Source organism: Ovis aries, chromosome 1 (genome assembly GCF_016772045.2).
Source record: "Ovis aries strain OAR_USU_Benz2616 breed Rambouillet chromosome 1, ARS-UI_Ramb_v3.0, whole genome shotgun sequence".
Lineage (NCBI taxonomy): Eukaryota > Metazoa > Chordata > Mammalia > Artiodactyla > Bovidae > Ovis > Ovis aries.
Genome location: NC_056054.1, coordinates 15,254,723 through 15,281,174, shown reverse-complemented (window position 1 = coordinate 15,281,174; position 26,452 = coordinate 15,254,723). Strand labels below are relative to the sequence as shown.

Genomic DNA, 26,452 nt, shown 5'->3' with positions numbered 1-26,452 from the left:
CCAAGTTTATGACAGCAAACACAGGATTCACTTGACCAAAATATACTTTCTTCCCAATTTTAATATGTGTTGGTCCTATAAGGGTATCTGAGCTCAACCTGAAAGAGCCACTCCTATAGACCTAGGGAGGTGTGACAAAGCATAGCCACAAGGCCTTCCTGAACCAGACAGGGGAACACGAGTTGGGAGATGCCGGGAGGAACCAAGTTCACCATCCTCACAAGCCTTATCAGCTCCAAGCTGAGCAAGTTCAGTGTGGCAGAGAAGAGGTAGATAAAATTCTCGCTGACCAAAAAAAAAAAAAAAAAAGCATACTGCCAAGTCATCACTGTACTACCGACTCAATTTTCCCAAGAGGATTTCTGAGGTATTTCTAAATCATTTCAGGAAAATGAGGGCTCATGTTAGCCTGGCAGATGTCAAGTCACATACTGCGTGCCCTGCAGTCGGGGCGCAATAGTCATGAGCTTTTCAGAATGATTAGCCAATCAGGGCCAGCTCTTGGCAGACTCCCTTGAAGTTTGCTGGTGCGGGGATAAAGCCTTAGGCAGGCAAAGCGCTCACCACTGCGGAGGCATAAGCACCGGCCAAAGGAGGTCCCTGAGGCATCATGCTGCAGTGAATGCCTCGAGGCAGGGACTGGGATGCGGTCTTTAAACCCCTCCTGCCTAGCAATGTGTCTGGCAGAGAGCAGGCACCTCCATAAACTTTCAAATTATGGATAAAAAAGTGAGCAGGGAATAAACTCTAAAACCATAATAATTTGAATCTAGCTCTGCCCCAATGTTTTTTCTTTAGGCAGGCCTAGCTCCTTACTAGAGAAGGCAATGGCACCCCACTCCAGTACTCTTGCCTGGAAAATCCCGTGGACGAAGGAGCCTGGTAGGCTACAGTCCAAGGGGTCGCAAAGAGTCGGACACGACTGAAGCGACTTAGCAGCAACAGCAGCAGCAGCAGCTCCTTACTAGGATACACATGGCTGTTTAGGATGTGTCCTCTGCCTGCCTTTTCAAGCTGCCTAGATGCTCCCCTGTGCTCACTCTACCCTCCCCTCGTACCACTTCTGGTGCTGTTTCTCCCCACCTTTGCTCATGCTATGGCCTCTCCTGGGAAAGCCCTCCTTCCCCCCATTATTTGATTCACTTCCATTGTTCCCTCTAAGCCTCACACTGTTCCTTTCAGAGAACTTTTCTCTGGCATTCTCTGCTACCGCCTCCCTCACATCTTTTGTCAGGTGCCCCTTGTGAAGCACTCCCATAACACCCTCTACACAATCCTAAGAATATCTTACACTTCCCACATGGCGAGTGGTATAATCTGTAAGTATTTGTAGCCCCAACTAGATTCTTAAATTCTTAAAAATAGGGGCTTGTTGATTCATCCTTGTATCCTCAACACAGCTTTGGACTTTAGCTAAGAGGACACTCAGCGTCTGATGGATATACAGTGACTGATAGGGAGTCAGGGCTCAGGAAACATAGTTCTCTTCAGCGTTTCATGATCCCCAACAATGTGGATATTAACTGCTTTCACAACAATACTATCGGGAGAGAAGGAATCTTCTGATTACTGTTATAAAAAGAGAAGGTCAGCGGACACATCCAGTGGGAGACAGAAATGAGGAAAAGGAGAGGAAATGTATGTTATCTAGCAACGATGCCTGATCGCCCCCTTAAAGATACAAATTCCAATTCTGGTGGGGAGACGCAGACCGCAGGCATGGAGTCCACCTAAAAGACCTTATACGAATATGTCACTCTCTTCAAGGGGGCATCTAGAGACGTTTTTCCTCCTAAAATGTTTTAGGGACCCCAGAGAATGTCCTGTTCACCGCACTTTCCTCATTTGACCCATGAGGATGCCAGGGTCTAGAGAGACTAGGTGACCCATCACCTCAGCGGCCGGGTCTGGGGGCAAGTCCAGGTCTTCAGAATCCAAACCCAGTGCCCTACAATGATCTGACCGCCCATCTGCCCCAGCCCCACTTTGCCCATCCCAAATCTAAGGGGTGCTATCTTGCTGGGCCGGCACCCTCTGCTGCTCACAGACCTGGCCCTGCTGAGGCTGTGCGATGATGATCTGCCCAGGCTGGATGGTGGTCGTGGAGCTGGTGGTCTGCTGGCCTTGCTGCTGCCCCTGGACTTGAACAGCAGTAGGCTGCTGAGCCAGCGTGAAGTAGTACTGGACGGGCTCGGCAGGAGTCACAGACTGGCGCACCTCCTCCTGTGGGGCAGAAGGAGAGGCAGGTAAGAGGAAAAGAACCAACTCAGCAGCCACCGCAGTGAATTTCCATTCTTCCCCCAAACCGGCTCTGCGCAGTTGCCAGCTGAATGCTGAGTTCTCCACATTTGAAGCCAAGGGAAAGTGGAATTTGAAGAGACCAGTTGTGCTAAATCGAACTAAAAATAACAGATTCCATAGGCTTCACAAAACAAACATACAGCCAATTTTCTGAAGTACAGAGTAATCACCCATTGCGTGATGAGTTGCAAATAGGCAAATAATTACCGTAACTAAAAACCACGCACTGGCAGTGCTTGTCAGTAAATGCTGTCAAGGCCCGTGATCTGAGAACAGTGCTAATTGCAAGTACCCCAAACACTCAGGCTGGCTCCCAAACTCCCAAATAAGCAGCACTCTCCTTATTTCATTCCCGCACCACCTCTGGAGGAAAAGAGCAGGGGAAAGGGACACAGGGCTTTTTCTGGGTTGGAAATTCAGAAGCAAATGTCAGGACCAAGAACGCTGGTAGGCAAGAGCCCAGCTTTTCACAGCATGTCGAGAGCTCGGTGGTCACTAAGGTCGTGTCTATCCAGCAACCCAGGGGGCCCGAGGGACAGCTCTCCACTGGGGTGCTGCCTTGGCTGACTAGGGAGGTTGCATTCTGGCCGACCTGCTGGGTGAAGAGACTGTTCCTTCTTCAGCAGACGTTTTCCATGGCAGAAGGAGTAAACAACCCTCTCCCAGCCACCTCGAGCTCACAGCTGAGAGTGTAGGATGTTTACACACACTACGGCATGGTTACAGTCTGAGGGTCCGGGGTTGGTCGGCCCCTGACCACTGACAGAGATCGGCATCTGCTCCGGACGGCCCTGCGACACACAGAATCCCTGCCTGGGACAACAGAAACAGTACAAACATACAGCCACTCGGCTGGCTGAGCAAAATATCAGCTACATTTACTCACTTCTGTGCCCTGAACTAAGTTTTTCAGGCTCAAGGAAAGAGGAAAAGACTTCTCCAAGGCAGAGACCCTGTGGATTGCCTCAAAGCTCCCCAAAAGGACATACACGGTTGGTACTGACCCTATCTCCAATCTGTGCTTCCACAGTTCTTTTCTCATGAAACCTTTTTGCACTTGCTGGTCAAATTCACTACCCTCCCTGCTAGAATGACAAGCCTATGAAGGCAAAGCCTCGATCTCTCTTGCCCCCTACTGTCCCTATTACCATTCTCCTTTCAGGCACTCAATAAGCAGGTACTAAATGATAAATGAATTCATAGGGCCGGGCAGACAATTGGAGGTAGGAAGGTATTTTTTTTTCAAACCCAAGCTGCGTGCATGCTTAAGTCGCTCAGTCACATCTGACTGTTTGTGACCTCATGATCTGCAGCCCACCAGGTTCCTCTGTCCATGGGATTTTCCAAGCGAGAATAGTAGAGTGGGTTGCCCTTCTCTTCTTCACGGGATCTTCCTGGCAAAGGGATTGAACCCAGGTCTCCTGCACTGCAGGTGGATTCTTTACTGGCTGAGCCACCAAGGAAGCCCTAACCCAAGCTGGGAGTATGACAAACACTCCTGAACCCAACAACTGTCAGCAATAGACAAGAACCCCTAAACTCTTGCTCCCTCTAGGATTCTGCAGCCGTGTGGGGATACACTTTTGTCCACTGTAGGATGGGGCTGGGTACTCTTTTGCTTCTGGGGAACTGGGGGCCCAGGATACTAAAACTAGGACTGCGGAGATCTAGCTTCTGAGAAACTTGGATCTCAGTGTGCAAGGTTCCCTGATGGCTATTCACCCAGTCTAGGCAGACACTTTAAACACTCTGGGTTTCTAAGCTAGCCCTTCAACAGGAACCAACTTTCTAAGTTAACATATTCTGTGCTTCAGGCCCAAACAGTAATGAACCCTGGACATGATCATGCTGAGGGAGAAGAAAAAGGAAGCCCCCTTTTATTTGCATCTAGGTCTTAGATTCCAGAACAACTTAACTGTGACATTATCTCCATTTCAACTCTAATTTCTCACCATGATAAATAAAGGTCCACTAGTCAACTAGATCTTGGCTATGACAGGGGTTAATACTGATATCCTCCTTAGCCAAGAAACAAAGCCAACTATTCAAGACTCCTGAAATACGTTCAATGAATTTATTTTCCCACTCAAAACTCCCTTCCCATTTTATAAAAAACATTAACCATTAAAGTCCAAGCATAACTTGAAAAAGCTCTTGGGTGATGAATGAGCATAGGGGACTAAGAACTCCAGAACTAACCTGTAGGAAGTCTTGAGGAATAGGGAGCCCCTGGCCTTCACCAGCCCTTGGCCTGTGACTGTTCTGTCTCCAGTTATCCTTGACTACGGCGAATCTGCAAGTGAATACTGTCCTTTTGCCAGAAGAATAGCAAACACTTTACCACTTTCAGAAGCTAAAATATCCTTTGCCAAAAGCTGTGAGAACATGTAAAGAGCTTCTCCTATGCTGCCTACAGTACCCTTAAGCTGTTTATGAACTAGGCAATGTCTGGGACACTCTGTGAGTATCAAATAGAGGCACCAAGGTTTGCCTTATGAGGACAGGCATGTCAGCTCTCAAATCACTGGAATGGAAGGAAGCATATCTAAGCTTCTTCTGCATTAGAAGACTTATTCTGCCAATGGAGGTCAAGCTAGAAAGGGAGTGATTATGCTTGGTTTAAAGAAATGGGTGAAGAGGAAATGACATTTTAATGAGCAGGAACTTTCAACTCATAGCTTTATGGGGTAAAAGTCAGGCCTCAACTCTCTCCTGCTTGAGTAGTCTTTACTTGCTTCACCAAAGAACAAGAGACATCCCCAAGCATCTTTGAGAAGTCAAGGACCTTAGATCAACAACTCAGTATTTCTGGCTCGTTTCTCTCCCCAGCAGCGGGAAGATGCCCCCTCTGCTAGAACAATCTCTGAATGACTGGATCAATCCAGGATGGGGCACTTGCCCAGCTTAGCAGTGGCCTCCCCAAGCAGAGTGCTTGCTCTTGGAATCTCTTCAGCAGTGGAGTCTGATAAACAACGCCAGAGCATGAGCAGCATCGCCTCCTAGGGCTATCACCACAGTGCTGCGCAGCCAGCCCCCAAAAGCACATGTGCTTCAGTAGCAAGAATGAATTGCTGCTTCCTTCAGAAAGGGTGAGTTCTGGAGAGTAGGCACTTTTAAAAGACTTAAGGAAGCTTCCAGCCAATTTGGAGCTTGGGAAAACTTCAGGTCTACAGAGGACTAAAAGTGCTATCTTAGAACTTCAGGCCAGCTTTCGGCAATCTCAACCTTTCAAAAAAGGCCAGGCAGCAGCTGTCCCGAACAGGATGCCAATCAATGGCCTGAACGCCTGCAAAGAACTGAACCCAGGCAGCAAGGAGCTGTCTCAGCTAGACACACTTTAAAGGAGATGGATCATAGCATTCAGAGTCAGGCTAGGATGTAACAAGGAGCTCTCTGATACCCTAGGAGCGTCAAGCACTGAGGACACTGGAGGAATGGAGAGGACACGACCATTCTCTCTGGCCAGTTGGCTTGGCAGGCAGCCCACCGGGAACAAGCAGGAGCTGATGCAAGGAGCCTGAGCAAGGCCTGATTCTGTCACAGAGCTCACCACCTTGTTTTTAAAGGGGGCTTCTGAAACAAATTCCCACAGGGAGAGTGGTATCAACTGTTTTGAAGAAAGAGAAGTGGTCTGAGTTCTTCTTGTAGTGACTTCTCAGAGGGGAGGGAAGCACCCAGAGGAGGAACTGAGCCGTGGGCACAAACCTGCAGTGTTTCAAAGGCCACGTGCAGCGGGATGACCGTGGCAGCCTGCCGCTGTAAACATCCGACTGAAAGCTCCTTGCAACGCCTTACAGCTTCCAGTCAAGGATGTTTACAGTAGCAAAGACTGCCCAGAAGAACGGAGACGCAGTGAGGTACCCCGTGCTAGGAAGGAGGTGCAGAGGGCTTGCTAACCCAAAGGTCCCCAGGCAGGGTTGTAATTACAAAGGTCGTTAAAGATGCCCACTTCTTCTACACTCTCTTACTGGTTATCAACATGAGACAGCACAGGAGAATGGTCATTACTGAATGACTCCTACTTTTAAGGATAATATACTATGAAATAATTCATTAAAAACACTGAAAATTTTATTAACAAAAACAAAGCAAGCAGATCAAGGCTCAGCTTTGCTCCTGCCAGACTCTGCCACTATTCCAAGTATCTCTACTATATCCAGTGATATCATGATATCATGCAACCTGCATGCCTAAAATGATGAGCAACACAGGAGAGGGATCTATCAAAATTGCAATTAAGAGCTTTATGCACCCAAAGTGCTGAAAAACAATAGTGTGACCTCTGGAGAGGAGCAGAGAGAAGAGCAGGAAAGGCAGACACATTCCTTCTCGTCACTGCTTAGAGAAAGTTTAAGTGGAGGTTCTCAAATCTGGTTGCACATTAAAAGCATCTGGAGAGCTTTAAAAAGGACTGATGCCTGAGCCTCCCCCTTGCAGATTCTGTTTCAGCCAGTGTAGGGGGCAGAGCCTGGGCACTGGTATTTTTAAAAACTCTTTAACAGGTGATTCTAATGTGCAGCCAGCACGCTGCGTAGAGAACCACAATCCAGAGCAAGAGAAAACCAAGTCCACTCCCTTCAGACACAACTATGCACACACAGAAGCTGCTTCCTGGAAATCTAAACTCCTTAACCTGTTCTCCCATCCCAGATTAAGAGCTCTGCTAGACTTCCTAGGATACTCCGAAATGAGCTACACTTTACTGCTGTAACTCGTCTTCACTTTTCGTTTTGTCTATTTTCACTGAGACACCACCTCAGGGGCACTGAGTTAAAAGTATCCCTAAATGAGTAACAGGAGATGTTAAGGATGGATCTGGTCTAGAGAAAGAGAAGCAAAAGAAGAGCAAATGTTTTGTGCTGACAGAGGAAATGGAGATCGTCTGATACCAGGATGCAAGGCACCCTCTCGTCGTCAATGCCCTCCCAGCTCACCTGACGCTTCGGTGGTTTCAGCTCATCTCTTGGAACAATATCGATGAGAAAGTCAAACTGATCAAATTTTGTAATCGCCATGGCGATATCATTTCTCTGTAACAAAGAAAAGCAGGGTGAAAAATTAACTTGGGGAGAAGCTAGTTTACCTGGCTTTCTACTCTCCAAGCTACAAGTAAGGTTAAGATGATGACTTCTAAGGCAAACTAAAGACCAATGGCCAAGCCTAGAGCCAAAAAGAGCACACCCAAACTCTTACAAACTTCAAATGATGGATAAACACTGACCAAAAAAGAGATTCATATAGCTCATACTCCACAGACTAGACATTTGAGTCTCCAACTATTGACACCTCTGCTAGATCCTGCCCCAAGGCCTTCCCCACAACTGTTAAGATTATCACCCTCCAGACACATTCGTGCAAATCTAGCCGCATCAACCGACAGGTTTCTGGTCATTCTGTGGTTAGCAAAGTTAGGCTATTACTCAACCTTATAACCTTTTAAGCCCCTAAATAATATTTTGACTCTTTGGTTCCCATGTAGTTTATAATCTATTTTGAATCTCTCAGCTGAAATCCTATTTCAGTAATTTTTTACAATATTTTTCTAGTCATTGGATCTATATATGTTAGTTTCTACAAGATTACAATTTTTATTTTGAAATTCAAAATGACAATGTCAAATTCACAGTTTAAATATTGTTTAACATGATATGAATACTGGAAATCTGAAGCCACTAGAGTAGGGGCTGGGGGGAAGAGAACATGAGTCAGCTGACTAATGCTACTGAAACCAAGGCCTGCTCTGATGAGGTTCTTTCTAAGAGTGACATTCCCTTTCTTTAAGTAATAAAATTAAAACATTTTAAAATTAAGAACCAACAAGCTATGTATGCTTAAGGTTTGTGTACTTCATTGCAGGACAATTATAAAGCAAAAGAAAAAAAATAGAGAACTCTAATAAGTGATACACATATTAAGTGTTCAGGGGAATGAAAAGTTTTAAATGCATTTAAAACCAGATGATTTGGTGGACAGAGGGAAGGACAAATATGGGACTAAAAAGAGTAAAGTGTCAATGGTAGGATCTAGGTGGTGAGTTACACAGATGTTCACTGTAAACTTTGCTTATGGTTAAATTTTTTCATAATAAAATGTTGGAGGGAAAAGTCAACATGCTAACAGAAATCCTTAGCAAGCTCTATATATCACAGTTAAAAGGCGACTCATCAGGTAAAATAGGAGGGGATGGAAATTTTCTGTTTTCTTTTTTGTCTTTTTCCCCTTCCCTTGTCTGTGATGGCCCCGAGCCACTGAAATGCAAAACTCCAGTCCGACCTTCTTGCCAACCACCAGCCTGATAATAAACCCTCCCAACAGAGGCAGGGCACATATTAAGGGTGCCAGGTCTCATTTAAGATTAGTACAATATAGTATCACATTCATGATGATGTCACCTACTCAAGCTACCCAGATGGCTCATCTATGGACAGAATGAGGGGAAGAAAAAAATAAATGATCAATCACTTTTAGACATATACTAAAGCATTCTACAGAATTTTGGAAACAGATATACTTAAATGGGTCTTTTAAACATTTTTATTTTGCCTTTTTTAATGCTAATATTTTACCAATTATCATATTTATTAAAAAAAAAACAAAACAAAAAAGCCAGAGAAACTTTAAATACCCAGCTTAATGAATCTGAATAAATATATACACCCGGTAGCTATCACCCATATAAGAACATACAAAGTTTCCTTCTATTCCTTTCCAGTCAACTTCCTTCCCTTACCAATCTGAGGCAACCACAACTCTGATTCTTATCTCCATAGACGATGACAGTATACGAGATCATGTGCTGTGTCATTTTTTCCTCTTTTGCTTAAATATGATTGAGATTCATCCACATTGCTGCATGAATAAACAGTTTGCTTCTCTGACTGTTGAGTAGTCATCCATTTTAAGAATAAATCTATTTGTTAATAGATTTACATCTTCATGGATATTTGAGCTATTTCTAGGTTTTGGCTATTATCAACAAGGTTGTTACTAACAGTCTTATACAAGAATGTCCACACTTTTGGGAGTACATGTAAGAGTGGAATGGCTGGGTCTGAGATTAAGGAATAGCCTTTTATTAGAAAGTGCTAAATAGTTTTCCAAGGTGATCATACCACTTTACATTCTAACCAGCAATAAATGAGTTTCCGTCATTTCACTTTCTTGTCAACACTCGGTACTGTCAGTCTATTTTATTTTAGCCATTCTAGTGGGTACAACGGAGAAGGCAATGGCACCCCACTCCAGTACTCTTGCCTGGAAAACCCCAGGGACGGGGGAGCCTGGTGGGCTGCTGTCTATGGGGTCGCACAGAGTCAGACATGACTGAAGTGACTTAGCAGCAGCAGCAGCGGGTACAAACCAGTATCTCACTGTGGTTTTAATTTGTATTTCCCAGATGACAAATGATGTTGCATACCTTTTTGTGGTAAACCTTTTTGTTGTTGGTCATTTAGGTGTCTTCCTTTTTGAAGGCCCTGTTCAAGTGCTTTGCCCATTTTACTTTTCAAATCTGAATTGATCCTGAAGGTAGCTTTAATTAGATCTCTCTAGATCCATAGTCCTCCTCCAAGACAACATAAAGTAAGTTTTCAATATCTAGCTGTGCGAGACTATAGAATTTCTAAGGGTAGGAATCTCTGTCTGTTTTGTGTATTAATTCCCAGGGCTTAGAACAGTGCGTGGCACACCGTGGGTATTCATTTAATATCTGCAGAATAAATGAACAAAAGCATGCATTTTCAATTTTGGAGATAAAGAGAAACAAAGAAAACATAATGTAGTTCCTTGGCTTTGCTGTTAAAATACTGGCACTGCTGTATCTGCCATACTTTTCCTCCTATGTCTGGGAAATCTTTCCTCTAAGAAAGGGCCTGGGTGTTGAGTGGAGGGTCTGTACAGCCAATGACTAAGGGGTCTTCATACAATAAGAAAGTGATTTGCTGGATTAAAACAAAAAAAGAAACAAGAAAGAAGGAAAGGATTCCCAGGAAAACAGAGAAGGAACAAAAATGCTAAAGAGGTTAGTGAGACTATTCTTCCTGGGACTGTTCTTTCCTGCAGACTCTCAAGGCTTCCAAGTGGAAGCTGTTTAGATCTGGAGATAGATAAATAATCACTTTAGCCTCTGTTTACAGTGAGAGCTCACCAAGTACAAAGTTCAGTCACTGAACTGTAACAAATAGGGAAGTTGGAAATTAACATTCCTGGTTGCAAAATACATACTATCTTGGCCATAAGGTCTGCCTGCCTCCCACCAGTAGAGGAAGATGCCAGTTAAACACATCAGTTTGAGAGAGGTCTAGGAAAGAACAATCTCTGGTCCAAAGCCATGCAAGAGAAAAAGGCAAAGGCAGCTGCTTGCCTAATTTTCTACAACATTACCTGAAGAGTCCGGCGCTTGTTATCCTCTGTGTGGATCCAGGCTCGAAGAGTCAACTCTGTGATAAAAATCTGGGCTGCCTTGGCAAACAACACAGGGGCTTCAGCACTGATCATCTGCAACAGATGTAGGCCCTCCCTGTCAATCACCAGCAAGTCATTCAAACCAGTCAGTTTGTCCCTTATCTCATGTCCTGCCAATGGGCTATGGGGCAAGGCCTAGAGAACAAGAAGGGAGTCGCCTCAAGAGATTCCAAGACAAAGCAGGGACAAAGCAGGGAGCACACAGAAGAAGGGAAGAGGGAGAAAGGTTATTTATCTAGTACCTTCCATGTACTTTCTTTCTCTCATAAAAGCCTTTCAGAGAAACTAGGATTTAGGAGAGGTGAAGTGACTTGCCTATAGACACAGAGCCAGTAAGTGGAAGGATTTAGGTCCTAATCCAAAAGGAGATAATGTGGGGAAAGATAATGAGTGCCAATGGATTCAGAGAAAATCTCCAGCTTCTCATCCTTCTTGGCTTTACTTTTTACATAGTGAAAAAGAGGTAACAACTTTCCAGGGTTGCTGTGGGAATCAAATGAGATAATGTATGTAAAAGTGCCTGGCACATAGTAAGTCCTTAAGTAATGGAAGCTGCCTTGCCGAATCTGAATTCAAAGTTCAAACAAAGCTCTGGACCCTGTGCAGCCTTCGCGAGGTGGTCAGAGGTAGTCTGGGACAGAGTTAAGGAAGCAGGAGGTAAGAACTGGGATCTTGGTTCTCCAACTCTAGGTGAGTCACTTTTAACCTCTTTGTGTCTATTCACACATCTACAGGATGGTGAAACTAGTAACTCTTATCCTGTGAACTCTCACATGGTTACTATGAGGAAGTAAGCTAATAAAAAGGAAAACTGCTGCAAACTGTTAGCTTTCTATACAAATACAGAAAACTATTAATTCGGAGTGGAGAGAGTTGCTCTCTTCTTGAGAGAACTGTAATAGGAGGTGGACTCCTAGGAATACAAAAATGGTCAACCCAAGTAAACCCTCTCACAAGCATAAGCTGTGTAAAACAACTCACAGACTGAAAAGTTAGAACAAGTGCAATATCATTATCAGACATTTCTCAGAGCTCGGATCAACTAACTAGAGACTGCAATAAGATGCCAGGAAGACGTCACTGTTCTGCTGACATGATGATACACGTTTACGCTACACAGTGGAAAGAATCAGGCAATTCAAAAAACAAATACTCAGTAGCTTGGATTTCAACAGCTAGCAAACAGGATACTCCCAATTTTCAGAAAAGTACCATACAATAATTAAAACTGTTCAATTTCAGCTCACTTAACAATTTTAGAGAGGAACCAAATACAAAACCAACAGACAATACTACTTTTATTTTTGTTTAATTAAACTTTGAGCTCTAGAGAAATAAGCAATAATCTTCCCATTGCTTTACTTCCAATATGAATAATAAAAATGAATGTGAATTCACCTTCACATCTTCATCCAGTTTCATAATCTTCTTAATACGAGCCAGTGGGAGTTCCTGTACTCGGAAATCTTTCTGAAATGAGTAACAAGAGGTACATAAATGGTAGGAATAATTAATAGGATGTGACAGGCAGCATGAAACCCCCTGGTTGATTTAGTCCCTCCTTTTAGAAAATACGGCAGGAGAGAAATCACAAATGAAATTAAGAAAACACAAGCTCTAGAGCAAAATACTTCTTAACCAATGCAGAGCTTCCAACAAAGAGTTTTAGGATAAACTTACGATGCCTTCTAACAGGGCCCTCATGAAAAGTAACCCCCCAAAATACCCGGTTCTTTGCCAGAACAATATAAAGATGCATTATGAATGCATTTCCCCCCCTAAGAAAGTTTACCAGTCTGCAATATGCAGATTAAAATGAGATTTCTGGCCTTAGGGGTTTTTCTCCAAGTTGCCAGTTTTTCCTTCTAATCAAGGACTACAAGGGCAAGTGCCAGCAATACCCGACCACAGTGACCATTCTCTTCAGCCAATGTGGCACTGGCTATTTCTGACCTTTGCACTAACATGACACCAAAAACCAGGAAGGAGCTCCTTACCCATCACAGCACCGAAGGCCCTATCTTCAAAAACTGCTGGGGGTGGGGGTAGGAGTAGAAGAGTATGGAAAAAGGGTAAGGGTGAATTTATCAGCTGCTGTTTAGGAGTAGTCCTGTCAATTTTTTCTTAACAAACAAGACTAAGTTGGGAAGAAACCATTTAACTTTACTGTGGAAAGGATTTAGGAAAGGAATTTTCGATCAGCCCTACTCAATTACTTGTGGTTTAAGTGCTTTTTCATTTTATTTTGATACTACTGGTATTTAAATATACAGCCAATGATGGATGCAATTCTAGAAATAAAAATCAATTTTGGGTTTCAAAGCTGCAAAGAAAAGAAAACTGAAAAGGCAGAGATTAGCTAAAATCAGCAAAGTCCCTACTGGCACTAGGTGTCAAATGATTGATACTATAAGTGGTCTGAAATGTGATTCACCAAATCCAATATGCTCACCTGGGAATTTACATCATCACATTACGGAGGAAGCAGCTCTTATTTGAGATTTGGTGTAATTAACATGCATTAGTGAATTTTCTTTTCCAAGACCAATAAAAAAGTCAACTATACGTCAAAGAAGGCAGTGGAGCATTTTGGAAAAACATTATCAGCCTTCCCAGAATCTATTTTATGAATACAGAAGAACAGGAACTATTAAGATAAAATGTACACCAAGGCATCTAATTTTTTTGGCCGCACCTTGTAGCATGCAGGGTCTTAGTTCCCCAACCAAGGATGGAACCCATTACCCCCTGCAGTGGAAGCGTGGCGTTCCAACCACTGGACTGCCAGGGAAATCCCAAGACATCTAATTTCTCCATCCAAATGCAACAAGCTGCTTGGCTACCACTGACGTCTACAAAACCCCAACATCATTTTTTTAATCTTTTCCTTTTCCAAATTAAGTATCAGCATTTTCCACGAAGCCTCTAAAATCTCACTCTGGAGTGGTAGAGGCTTAGAAGTCCAGTTTACTAAAATTTCACCAGAAGGAGAGAGCATGACACATTCTAATTTTTTCTCCTCCTCTTTCATCTGTTCCTTCATGCAGCTCAACTGATAGCAAATGTATGATGCCTACTACTATGTGGAAGACGCAAATATACTTTTCTTTGAACAGCCGGGCCTCCCTGGTGGCTCAGATGGTAAAGTGTCTGCACGCAACGCGGGAGACCTGGGTTCAATCCCTGGGTTGGGAAGATCCCCTGGAGAAGGAAATGGCAACCCACTCCAGTATTCTTGCCTGGAAAATCCCATGGACTAGAGGAGCCTGGTAGGCTACAGTCCATGGGGTCGCCAAGAGTCAGACACGACTGAGCGACTTCACTTTCTTTGAACAGTCAAACAGTTTAGAGACTATCACTTAAAAAATTTTATAATCACCTAAGCTATACTAGAATGGGGGTGTAAAATCCCATAGGGAAGAGAAAGAAATGACCAACTGGCAGTGGTGGGCGGCGGGGAGGTGATGGAGTAAGCAAGTGGAGTTGGCAAATGTTCCACACAGGGGCTGACACCTGAATGGTGTCTTGGGATCCTGCAAATCTGCTTGCTGGAAAAGTATGTGAATGTTATTCAGACAAAGGACACAGCACACACAGAAGCACAGAGACAAAAAACCTGGCCTATTTAAGTTTTAGATGTATGACCTCATACAGAGGGGAGCAGCAGGAAAGGGAATGCTGGCTTAGGGCCAGACCCTAAAGGGATTTAAAAACAAACAACATTTATTTAACTATAGAAATTAATCACTGGTCCTCCTTCTTGTGTGGTGTATCACACAAAATGATGCTAAACAGAAATGCCAAAGAAAACGCTAGGGATGACAGTTTCTTTGGAAGGTCTCCCAGGATGATACACACAGCACAAGATTACGACCACGAGATTTAGGTCTCTTACAAGTGTGTTCTCATTTGGCTTTGTCATCTAATATAATTCCCACAACACTGTTCTAAGATTACTGAACTAAAGCCCAGAGCTGATAAAAAGATCTCCTTCCCCAACTTGAAAGAATATTACTTTCAGAATTTTTATGAGACTACAATTTAAAAAAAAAACAAGGAAAAGTCAAGATATAGTCCCACCTTGAAGAGAGGAAGAAACTTACAAAAAACTTAAGTCCCATACATCTTTTCTTTCGTGAGAAATTTTCTCATGATCTCTAAACCTTGAGATCTTAAAGGATCTTCAGATGTGCGTGTGTGGCTCATTATCGCTGACAATAGCCCAGCTTTCTATAATCTCAGCCCAGCTTTCCAGTCACATGTAAGGCTTTATGACAAGCTTATTGGAGAGAGGCACCCCTTCATGATCGGTACACTGGCTTTCAATTCAATGCTCCCCTTGTCATTGGCAACCACGCAACTGACATGAGTAACACTTAACTTCTTATCCTGATGCGAATGCAAGTGGAATAACAACTGACACATTTTATTCTTGGGCGTGACATCAGAAAGGTGGGAGAGTGGATTCTCCCTCAGAACACCTTTGTGCTCCTGACCACAACCAAAGAAGTGTTTGAAAATGTTGCCATCTGAAACTGCTGAACTTCAAGAAGTCTGAATTCACTCAATGAGAGTTTAAAGCCAAATTACAGTCAATAGGTCTCAGGCTGAACTAAACAACATCTGGAGTTTCAAATAATGATGAGGAATCTTTTGCAGGCCTACCTAGTCAGGCACTCACTCTAAAAAATCAAGATTCTACCTTCTCAAAAGCAGTGATTCTCAACATGGACAGCATGTTAGGATCACCTTGGGGAGCTTCTGAAACACAAGATGCCTGGGCTCTACCTCAGACTAACTGAATCAGGAACTCTAGGGAGTGGAGTCCTGGCATCACAGTTTTTGAAAACTACCCTGGTGACTATGATCCACAGTGAGGGTTAAGGACCACTGCTTTAAAGCCTTGCCGCTCAAAGTGAGGTCCCTAGACCCACAATGGCATCATCTGGGAACATGAATGAAGTGCAGAATCTCAGGTTCCTCTCCAAACCTGCTAAATCAAAATCTGCTATTTCAACATGACGCTCATGTGGTTCACATATAGACAATAAAGTCTGCGAAGCACTGTTCCACTGGAAGGGCTCAAACAGCACAGGGCCTATTTTTTAGCAGTCCACCAAACTTCACCTCCAAGTTCTCGTTTAAATGGTTATCTGATTTGATTGTAATCTTCCAATCTGGAGACACTGAAGAATGAAAAGAAGTAACAGGCAATTAAAAGAAGGTGACCAAAGCATTAAATTATGGCTAACTTGAAGGCTAAATGGGGTGGAGGGAGGGAGTTTGAAGGAGGATTAGATTTTTCTTTAAGATTCAGCATTACTACCTCCCCACCTGCCCCGCAAAGGACAGAAGTTAGCTCTTTCTTCCCCACTTTCAAAGAGGTCTAGAGAGTAAAATTTAAAGCCAAGAAGTCTATTAATATTGCTCCCAGAGCTCTGCTAAGCAGGAAAACAGTATCTAACACGATCATCCTGGTATATAATCATTTTGGTATGATTTTTAATCAACTCCAGTTTGAGGTGAGCACCACCTGGGTTTACAGACAATGCAGAGCTTTCAAGAATGAGGAGAGCAAGATGGCCAAGCTGAGACGAAAGACAAACTGCTTTTGCTGAACCGAGACCGAGACAACTGGGGCCAAAGTCTCCAATATGTCATGCACTATATCACCTGTGCTTAGCCGCTCAGCTGTGTCCAACTCTTTGCGACCCCACGGACTAGCAAACTCAAATTGCTTATTTTTGGAACACCTCTGTCACAGTCTTAGAGAGACCGCAACACCTTATGAGTGTTCTCATAAACTTTATTTACATTTGGATAGTTTGAACATAGATTTTTTTTAAAAATCCGGTAGACGTTTTGAGGTATCAGCCTAAGAGGCTCTGCCATATCTGAGGAAGTCTGGTTGTAAGTGCTGCTTGAGCTCTACAAAGGCACACACTAAACACTAAAATATCAGCCACGTCACACAGGCAGAGGTTCAGTCAGAGAAGCAGATGCCTTCATTTGCCATCGGCAGAGGGAAAATAAAAGTTTTGCAAAGGGACTTTACCGGATTCATTCTCACTCAAACCTGGCACTATGTTGCTTCACACTAAATCTGAAGTGGAGGAGTCTATGATTTATTTGAACATTTACTGTGCACCTATTACATGCTGGGGCTTCCCTTGTGGCTCAGCTGGTAAAGAATCCACCTGCAATGCAGGAGACCTGGGTTTGACCCCTGGGTTGGGAAGATCCCCTGGAGAAGGGAAAAGCTATCCACTCCAGTATTCTGGCCTGGAGAATTCCATGGACTGTATAGTCCACGGGGTTGCAAAGAGTTGGACACGACTGAGCGATTTTCACTCATTCACTCACTGCTGCTGCTGCTGCTGCTGCTAAGTCACTTCAGTCGTGTCCGACTCTGCACGACCCCACAGACGGCAGCCCAACAGACTCCCCTGTCCCTGGGATTCTCCAGGCAAGAACACTGGAGTGGGTTGCCATTTCCTTCTCCAGTGCATGAAAGTGAAAAGTGAAAGTGAAGTCGCTCAGTCGTGTCTGACTCTTCGCAACCCCATGGACTGTAGCCCACCAGGCTCCTCCATCCATGGGATTCTCCAGGCAAGAGCACTGGAGTAGGGTGCCATTGCCGTCTCCGAGTCACTCACTATTACAAGCCAAACATCATTCTAAGCATCTGATTTAAGAGATACCATCGTAGCATTCTGACTTCCCTGGTGGCTCAGACAGTAAAGCATCTGTCTACAATGTGGGAGACCCAGGTTCGATCCCTGGGTCGGGAAGTTCCCTGGAGAAGGAAATGGCAACCCACTCCAGTACTCTTGCCTACAAAATCCCATTGATGGAGGAGCCTGGTGTCCATGGGGTGGCAAAGAGTGAGACACGACTAGACACGACTGAACAACTTCACTTGCACTTATGGTAGCATTCTAGGATTCTTTTCTTGAGAGTATGTGGAAGGAAAATTTTAGCCATCAACAGGAGAATGATTAAAAATGACTTTCCTCCTTGGTCTTTCTCCTTACTCATAAAACTTGAACTAAAAGTGAATCCCTCAAAGTAATCCACTTTTAACCTCTGAAGGACTAGCTGTCTAGCTACAAAAAGTTGGTCAACACCACCATCTTCTCTGATGTCAATCAAACTTGAAAAGTAAAGCAAGCAGGGTAACATCAAAGCCCATATTCCTCTGCACTGCAGCATTATTCACTGTAGGCAAGAAACAGAAGCAACCCAAATGCCCACTGACAGATGACTAGATTAAATGTGGTATGTACACATATAGAAGGAAACATTATTCAGCCTAAACAAAGAAATCCTGTCATATGCTACAACATGGATGAACCTTGAAAACATCATGCTAAGTGAGTGAAACGAGCCAGGCACAAAAAGACAAATACTGTATGAGTCTACTTAGATGAGGCACCTAGAGCAGCCAACTCACAGAAACAAAGCAGGACAGTGATCACCAAGGGCTGGAGAGTGGGGAAAGTGGATAGTTGTTTCATGAGCGCAAAGCTCCAATTCCGCAGGATAAAAAAGTCCTGGAGATCTGTTTTACAACAATGTGAATATACCACTGAACTGTACATTTTAAATGGTCAAAATGGTAAATTTTGTTGTGTTTTACCACAATTGAAAAAAACTCAAAGTCCAACAAAATACAGAAAAGCTAGGTGCTGAGTTTGAACTTCTAAAGTTCATTCACCTGGTCGACTGTCTGATCCTGAATCTGTTTCTGCATTCAAGCTGGGACATGCTTGCTGTACTGCCTGGTCCCACTAGAACTCAGGAAGGCACTAGTTTTACACCAGGCTGACCCCAGCACTTAAACCTGGAAACTTCACCATGACATTATCCCCTCAGAACATACAAAATACCCCACTTCTGACTTCATAATTCCATTTTTTCCCTCCCTTCCGCTTTATATCTAAGATACTATTGATAACGACCACCTTTAGACTGCAGAAGAATGATTTTTCAGTGGAAATCCACCGGGGAACACAGGCCACTCAGAGAAAGCCCAAACCAAGGTCAAATGCTGAAAATCCCCCATATAAACAAACATGACCCACAAGGATACCCAGAAATGAGAAGTTATTGTTTATTTTACTCGTTCATTACCTGTTTCTGTCTCTCCCACCAGAATACATGTTCTGTGAGGGCACTAGTTTTGCCTGTGTGGTTCTCAATAACTAGCCTAGCCAAAGGAGGTGTGTAAGTATTCATTGACCAAATGAAAGCTGATCATGTATGTCAGAGGTTAAAGACCAGAAAGTCTAAGAAATCGCAACATGAGTTCTACATCAGGAAAGAATCCAGGATTTGCTCTGCCAGGATGCTAAAACCGCTGGGGCAGGAATGACATAGCTCACAGAGTGCTCCTTCAGCCATTTGCTGAACTGGCACCAAACACAACATTCTTCATTATGGATATAACATCATACTCTCCCTTTTAATGCTTCAGATTCATCACTGTGCCTGACTCAGTAACTACTTAATAAATACTTACTGAACAAATGATCTGGGTGTAATTATTACATTGTAAGCTCCTCAAGGGCCAGGGTTTTGCTTCTTCTGTCAGCGGGTCTCAACAGGGATGATTTCAGCCCCCAGGGGACATTTGCCAGTGTCTAGCCACAGTTTTGGTTGTCAGAACCGGAAGTGCAGTGCTACCGGCTACAGTGATTAAAGGCCAGAGATGCTGCTAAACAGCATACAGTGCACAGAAGAGCCCCTCACAACAAGGAGTGATCTGGCCCGAAGTGTCAATAATACTGTTCTTAAGAAACCCCAATCTAAGTGTATCTTTTAATACCTGGAAAGAGTGCTGGCTTACAATAGATTTGTTGTCGAATAAATTGCCCAGCAGTTTTCACCAGGTCCTAGAAACCTAGCAGGGCCACTAACTCAGGCCACAGAAATGAGCTACAGCTTCTGGAGGAAAGGAAGCCCTTTCCTAAAAGATTCTCTAAATCTCTAAAAGAGATTTAGAGGCATTCTCTAAAAGATCTGCCTCACATTAAACAATCTCCAAGTCAAAGCATCCACAGGCCTAAAGAAAGCCACTAAAATTAAAAAAAAAAAAAAAATCCATGTAGTTACCTCACCTAAAGTAAATTATATCTTCACCTTCTTACCCACAGGTCAGAAATGAACTATACCTTCGTAAATGTGCTTGAGATTAAACATGCTTTAGCCTAAGTTTTGGTTATTCATCGCAAAGCTCGTTAAGTCTCTCAGTCTTCCTTACCACTGTTAAATTCCGGATTTCTTCCATGACGCGAGGCCAGAAGGACTGCAGGCTCTGCTGGGCGTCGCTGCTGCCGGCACCGCCAAACCCTCCTTCTGAGGACATCCCGGCAGCTAAAACACACACGCGCGGCACATGTTACACAGAAGGAAGTCAGGCTTTGTGTCTATTTATACCTTTCCTTGTGGATGTTTTCACTCATTCATTCAGGTTTTCAGTCTGAGAAGATAATAATACGATTGTGCTGAAGAGGTTTTTCACACCAACTTAAGTCTTGGCAAAAAATGAGGAACGTTTTCCCTTTCATCCAGCTTATCTCACAGAGACTAACAAGAAGCTGAAATCAGAAATCTAAAATTCCTAGAAGAAAAAAAAAGATATATATATATACACACACACATAAAACTGCTAGAAACCCAAACTCAAATCCTAATGTCAATCAAGGACTTTTAATGTCTTATTTTGGAGAGAAGGAAAAAAAAATGTACTTGGTTGCTCTAGTGTTGTCCATAATTTTCAATGCCATCCTCTCCAATGTTCTTCAAGTTCTACGTGGCTTCTCATACTCCATGCCACAGCCTGCAGCACATATATTAAGAGTCCCCAGTGATTAATACTGTACATAAATGTAAACCCAGAGTCTTAAAAACTAACAGCCAAGTTTACTCTGCTGTTTTAGTCACTGTGGTCCCATTTCTTTGGGGCTGACTATTATTATTCTTTCTAATCTCTAACAAATCTTCCTCAAAGGACACAAAATCTGTACAGCCTAGGCCAGTAACTGAGTGGGTGGCACAAAGTCCTTGAAATCACTTCCAGTTCTTTGCTTACCTGAACCCTGTTGTCAGGCACAAAGTCAAACAAAGCACACCATTAACTGGAAGCTTTAAAGATGGTTGAAAAACAATGGGGAATTAAATTCAGTACAGAGAGAAGAGGACCAAAGTTTGGCCAATTGCTTTGTCATGAAGGAGGGAAGATGAATAAGGACCCCTGCACCAGCTATATCTATACCATAAATATAGATAATACTGTAATGTTTGAAAAGATTTACGGGGGCAAAGTAAAAAACTCCAGATGGCTTAAAATGTTTATCTGGCAAATACTTAAATCTAAGAAACACTTTAATTAAACACAAAGAACAAGAAACTTTAGTGATATCCCAAGAATTTCTATTCTGGGAAATTATTCAAAAAGATTCAATATGCCAGTGACAGGATGCCGGCGGAGAGCTATCTAAGTCATTAAGAACTAATTCTGAAGGGCTGAAAGAAAAGCAGCAAGACCAGGTGTCACATGACCAAGCTGCTACTTTCCAGGGTCCATGTGGATGCATGCTGGGCTGATCACTCTCTATCAGCAGAGTGGATGGAGGCTGATAAATCTAAGTTTAGACTGCGAGGATGTCTGATTCACTCCTAAATGTCTGCCTGGGATTGTCCTAGAAATCTCTGATTTTTTTTTTTTCCCCTTTTACTTCTAAAGGAAATGATGAGAGGAAAGAACAGAAGGAAAACAAGAATACAATCTTCAAAGCAGATTTCACTCTGGTGTAATGACATTGGTGGGCGATGATGTAATGGGAAAAGGTTTGGAGCCAATTTCTGGTGCTGGAGGCCCACAGGCAGCTCTATACATCAGCAGGAACTCTAAGTCCTAGGAAGCAATATGATCCTGGAGTTTCTGGAGGGAAGTAAAGTGAAGAGTGTTGAATCACAGTTGGAAATGACTAGATTAAAATCCTGAGGCCTAAAAAACCAAGTAAGAACATTTCCGCTCAGCTCCCATGACATCTTCACTTATCACCATAGGCACATGACCTATACACTATTCTCTCAGATGTACTGAGAACAAAGAAGTCAAGGTAATCTAGAGAAGTTTAGTTATTTATTTTTATTAACAGATTCTTATGAGGTACTCACGACAATGATGAGAGCAAGAATCTAACCTTTTTAAAAAGGGCAAGTAAAACCTTTCCAGAAATGAAATTAATTATCAAAAAACTTTAAAAATGAATCTAACCTTTTAGTGTACGGACCCAAGGAGAGGCCTGATCTTACAGAATCTGCCATGTAAGCTGCTACAGTCAAAGAAGGAAGAGGCACAAAGTTGCCAGTGTGATACTCTGTACAACTTGCTAATGAGAAGCAGGATTCCTGAGTGCAAAGGTCTTTAAGATTTACAAAGCTGGTAACCAGTTTTGACTGTCCTTTGATCTCTTCCCACAAATGTTATCAAGGTACGTAATTCACGAAGTATTTTTAAAACCATCTGTGTATATAGTCTGCGTTTAAATCTTGAATGGCCCCAACTAAGCATGTGCTGGCACAATCAGTTCCCAAACATCTGTGCAGTCAATAGATTATGAATGAATCTTTGGCTGGCTCAGAGCCACACACTGTTGGAGTGGGGGTGCGCACAAAACAAACGTTAAAAAAATCTTTCTGGAACTGACAAACGTATTAAAGGGTATTACGTTTTTAACTTGAGAGACCCATTTTGAATTAGAAAACCATAAATGGATAATGGCAAAAAAATCCAAATCAATAATAATGTTCTTTACATTTTACTGCCTCACAGAACTTTACAATGGGGTGGGGGGTGCTTTAAGAACCACCCAGGTCCAGCTCCTCTAAAAGATGCTCACAGCTCTACTTCAACCTCTGCCCCTCCCTCAATGCACCCTACGAGGTCACTGAAACACGAGCTCCTCCCTCCACAGTTCTAGGAAACTGGTGCACTGGCTAGGCATTCTTTTCCATCTTTGGACAGCTCTCACTGCTCTTCTTTACATTAAGTTGAATTTACAAACAAAGGATCATTTCAGCTTTAGATGTAGTTACAACTTTCATGATTTTTCCATCCAGAAACCTCTTTTCATAAATTCCTGACTTCAAAACACAAAGGTACTGTACTCTCCTCATCAGGGACAGAAGATCTTCTCATGAGGAAAAAGAGAAAATGGTTTGGAGCATGTTTTCCAGCATCTTTGCACAGAAACAATTTGTAGCTAATCCTCAGTATCTCTTGGAAGACCATAAATTGTTACTATAAATTCCTAGAAAAGGTGAATGTTTTTATTCAAAAGGCTTTCCTTAAAGCAAATCCAGTCTTCACAAGGGGCTTTTCAAATTAAATCAAATCTCAAGCAACAGATTTCATGAAAATAAGCTAGTATTCTCAATATTTTCTGACCATGGCACAACTTAAAATTAAAATAATAAAACCTAATCATAAAAAAATTTTGCTCACTAAACACCTAAGTTAAAAAACATAAAGTAACTTCTCACTTATTTTAATATTACATTAATTGCAACTAAATTGATTTTGCTACAGAGGTAGCCTATTTGTAACATCTACAACCCATGGAAAATATGCCAGGTTCATCCTCTAGAATGATGAGAAAGGAATGGATTTAAAAGAAAGAGATTTATATTCCAGGATCCTTTTTACTCCATGTTAAATTGCTATTGCTATCATGAGATAAAGCTATTTACATACAGTAAGACCACGCCGCATTAGCTTAGATGACTCTTTTGAAAAATGCACAACAGAATTTCCCAGATTTAATCCATGATTAATATTAGATTTATCATTCATGCTCATTAATTAATTTATAAATACCTGAATAAGACTGCCTGCTTAATTATTTAATAAAGACTTAAGAATCAGATGAAGTATTGAACGTTATTGCTATAAGTAATCTCAACTCCCATTATCTTTTAATTTATTTGGTTTTAAACAGTTTCCTTTCCAAAATTAAAATGGGAAGAATCAAAGTACACCAGGAAAAGGCCATTCTCCAATGCTCAAATCAACTGCCATCTCTCCACAAGTCTCTAAATCACCACAAGTGATCACTCCTTCCGTGAACCTTCAGAGCTCTTAATCTGTACTTCTTCCTGCCCTCATCGCATTACCTTGTATGATCATTATTTATGTATTTCTTACCACATTTCCCCTTCTGGTTTATAAGCTTCTTGTGGGTAGGACGTGAGTATGATTCATCTCTGGATTCCCTCACAGCACCTAGCACAAAGTCTGATAAATAATTACTTCCGAATGAAGGAGAGTTGTTGCATATGTACTTTCTGAGAAAAAAGAGGCCTCTTAGAAAGCCTGGCTCTGAAATAAGATTTATTGGGATGGCAAACTATTTTAGGAAGTTCAGAATATATGAGGTTCTCGCGTGTTAGCAGGACTACAATCAGAAATCCACGTGACTTGTTTAAGTGAATTTAAGATAAAATGAAGGATAAGGGGACACACACACACAGACACACACACAGACACACAGACACACACAGACACACACAGACACACACACACACACACACACACACGTCCTGGAAGTTACAAGGCAGACCAGAAGGCTGGAAAAAATCGGTGTGTACTATCCACAGCATAAAGCTCTTGAAAGTCAGAATCTTCTCAGAAAGGTGACCAGGACAGATGAGCAAAGTTTAAAAAATTAATGACAAGTAAGCAGGAGGAGAAAGGGGGTAGGGAATACCTCTGATTGGCCATCCACTGCAAGGACGATAACGAGAAAATCATGCAGAAAATGAGATGATTCAATCAGATCACTCAAGGGTACACAATCTAACTGTCATTCAAATACCCAGTTACTCTTTATCATTCTTAAAAAAAGAAGACCTAAGCAGTTTTCAAAACATCTCAAAAGCAGAGTGCTCCTCCTTTGAGATTTTCTTGGAAGTCTTTCAAGCTCTTGGTTTTGACCAGGTACCATTCTTACCAAATCCTCCCTGAGTGATATGCTGGACATGGAACAGGATGTATCAAAATGATCAAGCTCATAAAATACAAAGAAACGTAAGATTTTACTACAATATCCTCTAGTCTCTAAAACTCTGTACCTTTAGAGCTAAAGCCTATTTCTTAGCATATACCTCGCTCTCTCCACAAAAATCCTTTGTAATATGTCTAAACCCACATATAGCTCTCTAAAGTAACTAAAACCACACAAATGTTGTTGGGAGACAATACCTAAATCCCTATCATCACAACAACTTGAATAGGAAAAAAGACCACATGAAAATCCCCTAAAATGAAGACCAATCTTTGATCAACGCTGCTTCCTATTAAAATACTAGAGCTGCCCCGTTCCAGGCAGTCAAATTTTACTTAAAAATAATGTTCTCACTGTTAAATGTAAGCAAATATGCCTTAGCCCAGTTGTGACTGAAGAACAAATCTAAACACTGGTACCATCTTTCACCTTAATGCCCCTTGCCATCCAACTTGCAGCCTTTAGGCATTTCAGGCTGAGAATGTCCCTAATAGTTCCCATATGTCTCCAACTTAACATATATCAAGCATCTCCCTATGTTCAAAGCACATTAACTTCTTCAGTTCTTCTCTTGACTTGCATCTTGATCATGTCTGTCATTAGATGACATGATTTTCCTTTTGCCCAATTAGCAGCTCTATCACACACATTTTATGTTCCAGTGCTACTCAGGCATTTATTGAAGTTAGCTAGTCCCAAGCTTCTTTACTTGAACTGGCTAAAACTGTTGGGATACTATATTTCAATTGGGGAATGAGACAAAGAGAGATAAAGAAAGAATATTAATATGAATGAATGAATAAGAGGAAAGCTAACTTGTGCTTGCTATTTTAGATATTCTCCCAAACTACAAAGAAAAGTGAAAACTAAATTTGAGAACTGAAATTTCTGCAACGGAACAATTTCACCAATATCAAGTTGGTTCTCATGTTTATACAGATGGACCTGAAACCATTATCAATCACAATGGCTAAAAAGGATTTCAAGCATTAAGGAGGCATATGCTTTCCACAATAAAAACCAATCTTAAATTGACAATTTCAGAAGAAAAATAACACTGATCTAGAAATAAAAACACCTTTGTTTGTGAACTGGCCTGCTGCCGACTAGCTAGTGGCCTTGGGCCAGTCACTGCCCTAAGCCACTGCAGATGCAATGTACACTGAACACACACACCTAAGGGCAAAGGGGCGGTCCGGTATGGAAGGCCCACACTTCACTGCTTGAGGATGCAATAAATGAATGAAGACAAGGCAGGCTGACTAGAGAGAAAAGAGGGTTCAACTGTCTTTATTTAAGCTCATCTGAGGCTTCTACCGAAGCAAGAAAGCACTAAGCCTGGTGCCAGAAACCTTACTAACTCAAGTCCTAAACATAACTGGATAACAGATGGTCATGCTTCTGACAGGTTATTATACAGTACCCCACTACTGTAATAATGAATAATGTAGTCTTACTGGAGACCCCTTTCCCTAATCCTGAACGCCAAGTTCAGTGTGTGAGGGTCTGTCTGTCTTGAACTCCAAATGGCTAAGTAAGTCTGAAGCCCCTTTTCTAACTGCATACAGAAGAAACTGTGCTTTCCAAAAGACTATAGGTTGGAACTGGCTGCACAC

General features: G+C 42.3%; 1 protein-coding gene and 1 non-coding gene across 32 annotated transcripts in view; both read right to left on the bottom strand.

The window, feature by feature from the left end:
* NFYC (nuclear transcription factor Y subunit gamma) overlaps positions 1-26,452 on the bottom strand; it is a 64,645-nt gene that overhangs the window by 9,630 nt on the left and 28,563 nt on the right. For all 31 annotated transcript variants that reach the window (XM_042246403.2, XM_060396187.1, XM_060396726.1 and 28 more), the window contains 5 exons: positions 20,027-20,139; positions 12,163-12,234; positions 10,684-10,797; positions 7,236-7,331; positions 2,050-2,223 (listed from right to left, as the gene is read on the bottom strand). In XM_042246403.2, the coding sequence (XP_042102337.1) occupies positions 2,050-2,223; positions 7,236-7,331; positions 10,684-10,797; positions 12,163-12,234; positions 20,027-20,131 (561 nt within the window). In that variant the 5' untranslated portion in view covers positions 20,132-20,139. The remainder of the gene's footprint in view (positions 1-2,049; positions 2,224-7,235; positions 7,332-10,683; positions 10,798-12,162; positions 12,235-20,026; positions 20,140-26,452) is intronic.
* MIR30C (microRNA mir-30c) lies at positions 2,927-3,031 on the bottom strand. The gene has a single exon (NR_107971.1). It is a non-coding gene; the product is annotated as a microRNA mir-30c (primary transcript).